This window comes from Pundamilia nyererei, unplaced genomic scaffold (genome assembly GCF_000239375.1).
Source record: "Pundamilia nyererei isolate P.nyererei 1_Seehausen unplaced genomic scaffold, PunNye1.0 scaffold00244, whole genome shotgun sequence".
Classification (NCBI taxonomy): Eukaryota; Metazoa; Chordata; class Actinopteri; order Cichliformes; family Cichlidae; genus Pundamilia; species Pundamilia nyererei.
Genome location: NW_005187645.1, coordinates 185,373 through 195,410, shown reverse-complemented (window position 1 = coordinate 195,410; position 10,038 = coordinate 185,373). Strand labels below are relative to the sequence as shown.

The 10,038-nt window shown below is 41.5% G+C and overlaps 1 protein-coding gene across 1 annotated transcript in view; it reads right to left on the bottom strand.

Annotated features, from left to right (window-relative positions):
* Positions 1 to 3,620: 3,620 nt before the first annotated feature.
* LOC102207471 (protein NLRC3-like) overlaps positions 3,621 to 10,038 on the bottom strand; it is a 9,044-nt gene continuing 2,626 nt past the window's right edge. Inside the window, exons 4-9 of the mRNA XM_013914997.1 lie at positions 8,207 to 9,968; positions 7,940 to 8,113; positions 6,732 to 6,905; positions 5,683 to 5,838; positions 5,311 to 5,357; positions 3,621 to 5,135 (exon numbers count right to left, since the gene is read on the bottom strand). Coding sequence (XP_013770451.1) covers positions 4,567 to 5,135; positions 5,311 to 5,357; positions 5,683 to 5,838; positions 6,732 to 6,905; positions 7,940 to 8,113; positions 8,207 to 9,968 — 2,882 coding nt within the window. The 3' untranslated portion in view covers positions 3,621 to 4,566. The remainder of the gene's footprint in view (positions 5,136 to 5,310; positions 5,358 to 5,682; positions 5,839 to 6,731; positions 6,906 to 7,939; positions 8,114 to 8,206; positions 9,969 to 10,038) is intronic.

The window sequence follows — 10,038 nt, the reverse complement described above, 5'->3', positions numbered from 1 at the left end:
CTGAGTATCGTTTTTCACTCTGAGTTTTCTAAACCGGCTTCCTGGAACAGGGCCCAGTTCATGGTTTCTATGTCGGCGCGAAAAAGTGTATGCAAATGATTACCGTGTAACATTAAAGTCACATGTCCTAAACATATACGGAGTTTATAGTTTAGGACGATGTTCAGTTATGAAACACAGACTCTATGTAACGGCGGGAGTCTGAGCTCAAAACATCTTTAAAACAAGTCATAACATACCTGAGCAGCAACACAGAGCCTCACAGCTGAAGACACTTTCATTTAAAATAAACACTTCCTGTAGTTTCGCCTCAGCTCTTTTTGTAGCTGCTGCTAGTGTCCACACGATGGCGCCATTGTAGTAGCAGAAAGATGAAACAAACCACTTCTGTGGACGTTGGAAAAATGTTTTTATTGAGAAAGGGAACATATTAAATGATTTCAATAAAATTAAAAAGCATTCTATAAATACACTAACAACAATAAATACCATGATATACACAAGGACCCAAATGTGAAGAATGTAGTCAAAAGCTTTACTTTTCACTGTGAGGTTTCACCAATACAAACATCGAGCAGATGGAAAACAAGTACCAACAAAATATCAAGGTTCACTTTGAAAGCAAACTCAGTAAAATAAATAAATAAATAAATAAATAAATATAATAATAATAATAATAATAATAATAATCTGAAACTGTAATTTCTTTTAAATTTCCCACTTATGGACATTTCCTCAATAACTGCACTGATTTTCCCCCCCATGTTGATCTGACCTTTTCCTCCATAATAATCACAACAAACTGGACACTAGTCCAAGCAAAGAAAGATCAATAGATTTAGGACAGAATGAGGAAGGACTGCAGGAAAGTTAACAAGTACAAACAGCTGTTTTACATGAAAGACCTGCAGGGTGGCTGTAGCTCAGGTGGCAGAGCAGAAGGTCGGTGGTTCGATCCCAGGCTGCCTCCTGGCTGCATGCCAAATATCCTTGGGCAAGATACTAACCCCATGTTTGCCTACTGGTGGTCAGAGGGCCCGGTGGCGCCTGTGTCCGGCAGCCTCGCCTCTCTCAGTGCACCCCAGGGCAGCTGTGGCTACAATGTAGTTTGCTATCACCAGTGTGTGAATGGGTGAATGACTGACTGTAGTGTAAAGCGCTTTGGGGCCTTTAAGGACTAGAAAAGTGCTATACAAATGCAGGCCATTTACCAAAATACCTAAGGAAACTTCTGCTTGGAGAGCAGATAAGATGTTGTTTTGTTCACAAAAGAAAAATGACACAGACAAACCACAAAGAGATCCAGAACATACAAACATTTATTGCAAGATACAAACCTGAGGTTTGCAGAATACTGAAATGCAGGTAGTGCCAGAGTTTCTAAGAGGGGTTTAAGACAAACATACACTGAGCAGTTGGGGATACAGGATAGATTTACTTAAATATGCTGAAGCTTCTTCCTTATGTGGCAGCACGAAGGAGGAAAACCAGTAAAGTTGACACCCACACTTTTTAGGTAGAAGGACTGACAATACAAAACAGTTAATTAAAATACTTTATCAACAAACATTAATTAAAAGGACAAGATTCACTGCCACCCTAGTTAAAATGGAACTCAGTAAAATAATTTAACAAAATGGTGGAGACTAACCACTTCGGGAGGCAACCTAAAGGAAGGAGTGCCCAAAGGTGCCACCAATTACTCACCCGTGTAATCTCTCTGCAATCCTCACTTCGTCTTCTTCGTGTTTAACGGCGGTTGGCAACCAACGTAAAGGAGCATTACCGCCTCCTACTGTTCCGGAGTATGGGTCTGCAATCCTCACTGCCACTGTCACTGCAATTTAAATGGTGCGTTATACCCATTTCCCGGTGTGTACACTCACATGCAGTGGAGGTCCTAGCCTGTTTGGCGCCCTGGGCGAACACTCCCTCTGGCGCCCCCCCCCCCCCCATAAAACATATTACGGATTGTACATTAACATAAAACTGTTGTCGAAATTCACCAGAGAAACACACACACATGAATTTAGGGAGAGTATGCATTGTATGCAAACAGCTACCAAACAGCCATCATAATTCGTCATACAATGAGAACAGGACAAAGCAACAATTTACCATTTCTTCTTGGAGCAACTGTAATCCACATAATTTCCTTAGGGATTAATAAAGTATTCTGATTCTGATTGTTTCAGGATGACCTGCCATTATCCAATCACACATCTGCTTACCTGCATCTTTTGCTCGTTTCTCCTCCTCTTCTTTTCTATTTTTTCTAAACTGAGCACCTGATGGCTTTGAACTTTTCTTGTCCATCTTACATTGGTTTTAATTTTGCACTCCAGTATGAACACAAATCCCCCAACTCAAGGATCGCCACAACATAACCTAATAGACCTACACCTTAGTTCACAGATTCACTTTGTCTAAGGTGTATTTCTGGGATTTCACACAACCCAGGATTCAAATCATGAATACATAATGGACTTGGATTTACAACATTATGAACCCCTTTCCACGGGTTGTGTGTGAGACTTTAAATCATCAAACAGTAAATTATACATTTTAAATTGTTATTGATCCCTTTGCCCCGAGTCCTAAAGTGTATATTTGTTTTCTTACTCTTCTTATTCTTATATTTATTGTTTGTTTACTTGCACTGCTGTAACTGGAGCCTCGTCCTCTCGTCTCTCTATATTCTGTACTGTGTGTAGCGGAGATGACAATAAAGTTTACTTTGACTTCAGCAGCAATAGGCGCACCGAGGGCTCTCGTGCTCACTTTTCGCGTATAGAATTTCTATAAAACATCGGTGCAGATTATGTCTGTATCATGATGTCTGGTGTTTTCGTGTTTGTTGTTTTGTTTTATTTTGCGAGTTGGTTATTAGATGCTGCTCCAGCCACCAGTGAATTCCCCGCCGCCCTGCCCTCTCCTCCCTGTGCCGCAAGCAGCAGGCACACCTCGCAAACGAAGGGCGCCCTTACTCCCAGCAAATGGGTGATAGAAAACCGATCGGTGCCTGTACCATTCCCAATATGTGCTGGCATGATGTCGGGGCAGCATGAGTACGAGCAATTTTTTTTTTTGCCGATGCCCGTGATGCCGCCCCGGGCAACCGCCCGTGTCGCCCGTATCAAAAACTGCTACTGCTCACATGCATCAGAGGGAATTCCACCACATATCCCTAGCCTCCACAACAAGCAGCCATGCCTCCACTAAAGCTAAATCAAAAAATAAAAACAGAACAAAAAACAACAACTATATATTGTGACATATAAAACACAAAACAACTCAGTAAACGAGATATAAAAGAAACAAGAACAAATTCAAACACCCTAAAATGCAACTCCTTTAAAAGCATGATTAAAATATAACAAACAATTAACACTAAAACAGCATAAAACAAGGAACCAGCCAATGCCAGTAGTAAATGACAGCAAAGCTACAACAAGACAGCAGCAGTGTTTAGGCCACCCTTTAATGGTTATACAGATTAAGCAGTTGCCAGGAGAAATGAATCCAGTCTGCAATACTTAACAACAACCTGTAATCTTTGCCACCTTGAACAGGAATGAGTGCAAGTTGCCAGAGATCAAGAGTAGATGACAGCTGGTCCTTATAGCCAACCTCTGATTAACAGCTAAGGGAAGGGTGAATGTTCATGCTAGTGTTTTCAGTGGCAGAAGTGCAGTTTTGGGTCTCTTTGAAGAACGAAACATTGTTATAAGGTCTGCGATAATGTTTTACACTGAGGAGAGACACTACCCTCTACAGACTGACCCAGTGGACAAGTTAAGCATAACAAATAAGAAACCTACAGTAGTTATAGCCGTTGCTTGAAGGTCACTGGACATTAATATTAACATGCATTTAATAAAATCAGCACGGTTGATCATCCATATCACTGATATAATAAAACAGAAACTGATGCAACAACGCAAGTTTATTCAGGTTGCAGGAATCAATCAACATCTTCCTGCTTCGATATGTACGACAATGCTGATCATAAATACAGCCATAAAACTGTGTCATAAAAAACTGTGCCTTAGCTTTAGAGCAATGCAGCGTTAGTTATTAGTGTTTATTCTCCTTTTGGAAATTCATTTTTTGCTTCTATGAAATGTCAGATAAATATCATCACATCACAGACGGCAACACACACACACACACACACACACACACGTTCATTTAAGTCATTAATTATGAATAAAATCTGGATAAACCCCGGCTGGTCTCTACACTTTTGTTCACTGAAAAATGATGTGTGAATGTCTCTGAAGAGTTTGTAAATTCATCTTCTGGGTTTGTGTAGCTCAGTGATTCCTCCCTGATATCACAGTGTGTCTCATGTACAGCAAACTAACTGCAAACAGCAAACTAAATCATCTCAGGTGAGTTAAGTTTAGAGAAACACAGCATACTTCACTATAAAGCTGTGAGTGGAGGAGGAGGACAGAAAAACAACATGTGGATGCTGGAATAATTGTAGCTTTCATCGTTAAAGGACTAAACAGACAAAGTTTACAAGGAAAGTGACAGACACGTACAGACTGCATTATCTGTTCAACAGTTTCTGTTTGCCTGGAAAATCTCTGATTCTACAGATTTACACAAACACAATGAAGAAACAGGCCTGAACGCAAACCCAGCATAAAGAGGTTCAGTGAATGTGGTGTTGAAGGTGTGGAGGTGGATCAGAGTGTCAGAGGAGACTCTGTAGAAGGACAGAGTGCCAGCAGGACAGTCCACATACACTCCTACTCTGTTAGAGACAGAGGAGGAGGATGAAGAAAAACATGTCTTTTGGTTATTGTGCCAGACAAAATAACGATTTTCAGAGCAGCTCAGACTCCAGGACTGATCATTTCCACCAAACAAACAACTAATACTGTCTCCTTTCCTTCTGATTCCTCCGTAACTCACTGAAATGTCAACCCTGCCTCTCCACTCGACCTCCCAGTAGCAGCGACCAGTCAGACCATCTCTGCACAGCAGCTGAGGACGGTCATCAAATCTGTTTGGATGATCAGGATATGATTGAACCTCCTCCACATGTGTCACCGTCCTGTTGTTGTCAGACAGTTTGAGGTTTGTGTGTACTGTGTTTGTGTCGATTGTGAGTTGACAGGAATCTAATGGAGAGAACAAACACAATCCAGCTGCAGTTATTGATCCATCATCTGTTCATTGATTGACACTTTGATGATGAGTCCTGACATCAGAGATGTGAATGAGTGATGTGACAGTTTGAAGATGGTTGAATGTGTGCTGCTTTGTTTTCATGAATCACATTAAAAACACACTTACACTTCCTCAGACCTGGTCTCAACCATTGTTCTCCAGCAGGCTCCACCCTGAGAGAAGGAGGGGGGTCAGACCAGCACAGTCTCTTTCAGCATAAATAATATGTAAACCAATATGTTGTGTGTGTTAAATAATTTACTAATGGGAAATCATGAAACAGTAAGTTAGGCACAGAATTAATGTCCCAGGTGTTCTTCTGAGAAATCCCCTGCATGTAAAACAGGTCCTATATGTGTGATTGTTCATATAAAGTTCATATTCTGGCTTAAAGAAAAGGAGAAAAAACTACCAGCACTTAGTGAAGGACAAAGAAAAAATTTCCACTCCTTTTTCCTCTATCAACATTGTACATGGCTGCAGCCAGTCACTCCATACCTGAGAGTCTCCAGAGTCAGCTGCTTCAGGAGATTCACTCCTGTCTCTCCAGGATGATTGTAGCTCAGGTCCAGCACTCTCAGATGAGTAGTGTTGGCGGTTACAGCTGATGTAAGGGAATCACAGCCTTTCTCTGTAACCAGACAGCCTGACAGACTGTGAGACACACAAAACACCACAAGTGGGGAAGAATTTATAAAAACTGGTACTTGGTCCACATTTTAGTTTAGGGCTATGCCTGTAACACTCTGCCTATTGCCTTCACATTAAATAATCTTTTGAGTAATCATTTTTAAAAATATTTCTTCACGTCATTATGCGGGCCACAAGTATGGGTGACATACTGCGAGATTGAGACACAGGCATTAGAGCCTCTTAATGCATGTTTTGTTTGCGTTTCCACCGGCATGGAATTACCAGAAATAGAGAGGGCATAGCCTAACATATGAAACAGGAGAATACCGCCATGTAATCCATTTATTTCAGTAACTGTATTCTGAATACCACCTTTTTAAACGTTAACTGTAATGGAATACAGTTACTCATATTTTGTATTTTAAATACGTAACGCCGGTACTCCCCAATACTGACAGTTTAGAACCAAACTTTTCAGTAAGTGATGGAAGGATATGTTTAATATTTATTTTTCCAGTCAAATGGAAAGCTTGAACAGATAGACACGCAAATGGAATTTAGCCCTATAAAAAATGTTGACTCACATTCTTACTTGCTGATTAACAGATCTCAAATATGTGATCATTTGTATTTAAAACCCTTTCAAATGTTCATAAGGACTGGTTTTCATTAGTAAGTCTAAGCTACATTTTCTGTTTCTGAAGTGTCACTAACAATGCCCATGCACAGCTAAATAGTATTATTGTGTACTGGATACTAATTGCAGCATATGGCCTTCAGGGTACCCGTTCACTTTTGCAAGCACATCACAGAACACATAAACACCGATGGTTGAGTAAAGTGAATATGAAATCCAAACAATTAAAACAATGTAATTTTGAGTTCATGAGTTTAACAGTGTGATGAACCCTGACCTTAGAGCTTCCAGTTTGCAGTGTGGACTCTGCAGTCCAGCTGACAGGAGTGTCACTCCTGAATCCTGCAGGTCGTTGTTACTCAAATCCAGGTCTCTCACACTGGAGAACTGGAAACTAAGAACTGAGGACAGACTTTCACAGCTTCTTTCTGAGAGGTTACAGCCGTTCATCCTGAAAAGATATTGTACAAAATTTTTGATGGAGACGAGTCTGCTTACAGAGCAGAGTTGAGAGCCCTGACATCATAGTATTGTACAACAACCTGCTGCTCAATGTATGCAAGTCCTCGGAGCTCATTGTGGACTACAGGAAAGTGCAGGGTGGAGGACACATACCCATTTTCATTGAGGGGAGAGTGTCAGATGCTTCAGGTTCCTGGGCATCAGCATCATTGAAGATCTGATCTGGTCACATCACGTGGATGTGATCACAAAAGCAGCAAAAGTGTGCTGAGGAGGTTTGGCATGGACCCTTGAAAACTCCCCAACTTTTATTGATGCACCATCGAGAGTATTCTGTCTGGCTCTATCATGATTTGGTATGGCAGTTGTAATGCTCTGGACCACAAAGCTCTATGGCTCTATTATTGTACGATCTACTGTACAATATAAAGCGCCTTGAGGCGACCGTTGTTGTGATTTGGCGCTATATAAATGAAATTGAAAAGATGAAAAAAGAAAAGTATGAAAGGTGATCAGATCAGATCATATCACTGGGTCTGAACTGCCAGCCATCCAGGACCTGTTCAGATAGGGTTGTAAGAAGAAGGTCCACCGGATCCTCTCTGATTCCAGCCACCCCACCCATACACTCTTTATGGTCCTGCCATCAGGTATGAAGTATATAAGCATCTACAACCACACCAATAGATTCAGGTACAGTTTCTACCTGAACTTCAGAAATATAGGACAGTTTATTTTGCACAATCATTGTACACATTGTAACAGCAGTCTGGCAAGGAAGTAGTGGCTAGCAGGTCCAGCAGGCATGTGGTGTGGAGGTTAGCCGAAGCCAGTCAGTTAAATCAAACAAGAGACCTTTATTCGTTGTCAGCAACATAAGTTGCTGCTGCATAAATACCTGTGCTTCTTGTCTTTAATTACTTTGTCACTGATCTGTACTTGTTGTAACTTAAAGGGATTTATGAATCGGAAACTTTAGACAAATATCTAAAAAACATAAACCAAACTGTGAGTTGCTCTGACCTGAGAGTTTCAAGTGTGCAGTGTTGACTCTTCAATCCAACTGATAACAGCTGTACTCCTGAATGTTGTAGGTCATTGTTGCCTAGTTCCAGCTGTTTCAGTCTAGAGGACTGAGAGCTGAGAACTGTAGACAGAGCTTCACAGCTTCTTTCTGAAAGGAAACACTCACTCAATCTGAAAAGACATAAAGATGAAGGCAAGTTTTTTCCCCCCCATCACTGAACCAGAGCAATGTATTCAAATAATGTTAATTTGACAATAACTTACAGAGCTTTCTTGGAGGCTTTGACCACTGGCAGCAGTCTCAGTAGAGCCTCTTCTGAAACACAGTACTTCTTCAGATCAAACACATCCAGATCTTCTTCTGCTGACAGCAAGATGAAGACCAGAGCTGACCACTGAGCAGGAGACAGTTTATCTGTGAAGAGACGTCCTGATCTCAAGTAGTGTTGGATCTCTTTTACTAGAGAACGATCATTCAGTTCATTCAGACAATGGAGCAGGTTGATGTTTTTCTCTGCAGATAGATTCTCATTGATCTTCTTCTTGATGTACTGGACGGTTTCCTGATTGGTCTGTGAGCTACTTCCTGTTTGGTTTAACAGACCTCGTAGGAGACTCTGATTGGTCTCCAGTGACAGACCAAGAAGGAAACGAAGGAACAAGTCCAGGTGTCCATTTGGACTTTGTAAGGCCTTGTCCACAGCACTCTGGTAAAGGTGTGTACCTGTTTGTTGTTCTTCCAGCAGATTGACTCCAGAGTTAATGAAAGTCAGATGGACATGAAGAGCAGCCAGAAACTCTTGAATGCTAAGATGGACAAAGCAGAACACCTTGTCCTGGTACAGTCCTCTCTCCTCTTTAAAGATCTGTGTGAACACTCCTGAGTACACTGAGGCTGCTCTGATATCGATGCCACACTCTGTCAGGTCTGATTCATAGAAGATCAGGTTTCCCTTCTGCAGCTGCTCAAAAGCCAGTTTTCCCAGAGACTCAATAATCTTTGTATTTTCCAAACTCCAGTGTGGATCTGTCTCAACTCCATCATCATACTTGACCTTCTTCACTTTGGCCTGAACCACCAGAAAGTGGATGTACATCTCAGTCAGGGTCTCAGGCAGTTCCCCTTCCTCTCTGGTTTTCAGCATATCCTCCAGAACTGTAGCAGTGATCCAGCAGAAGACTGGGATGTGGCACATGATGTGGAGGCTCCGTGATGTCTTGATGTGGGAGATGATCCTGCTGGCCTGTTCCTCATCTCTGAATCTCTTCCTAAAGTACTCATCCCTCTGTGATCTAGTGAAACCTCTGACCTCTGTCACCATATCTACATATTTAGGAGGGATCTGACTGGCTGCTGCAGGTCGTGTGGTTATCCAGAGGTGAGCAGAGGGAAGTAGTTTACCCCTAATAAGGTTTATTAACAGCACATCCACTGAGGTGGACTTTCTAGGATCAGTTAGGACTTTAGTTCTGCGGAAGTCCAGAGGAAGTCGACACTCATCCAGACCATCAAAGATGAACACAACCTGGAAGTCTTCAAAGCTGGAGATTCCTGCTTCTTTGGTTTCAGTAAAGAAGTGATGAATAAGTTCCACCAGGCTGAACTTTTCCTTTTTCAGCACATTCAGCTCTCTGAAACTGAATGGAAATATAAACTGAATGTCCTGGTTGGCTTTGCCTTCAGCCCAGTCCAGAATTAACTTTTGTGTTAGGACAGTTTTCCCAATGCCAGCCACTCCCTTTATCAGCACTGTTCTAATTGGTTCATCTCTTCCAAGTGAGGCTTTAAAGATGTCTTCTTGTCTGATTGTTGTTTCTGGTCTGTCTGGTTTCCTGGATGTTGTTTCAATTTGTCTGATCTCATGTTCATCATTGACCTCTGCATTTCCTCCCTCCGTGATGTAGAGCTCTGTGTAGATCTGATTCAGAAGGGTTGGGTTTCCTGCTTTAGCGATCCCCTCAAACACACACTGGAACTTCTTCTTCAGGGTAGATTTAAGATCGTGGCAAACAACACCATGTGTTCCTAAATGAAAACAAGACCGATGAAAGAAATAAAGAAATTCATTATATCTATACATACATATATATATATA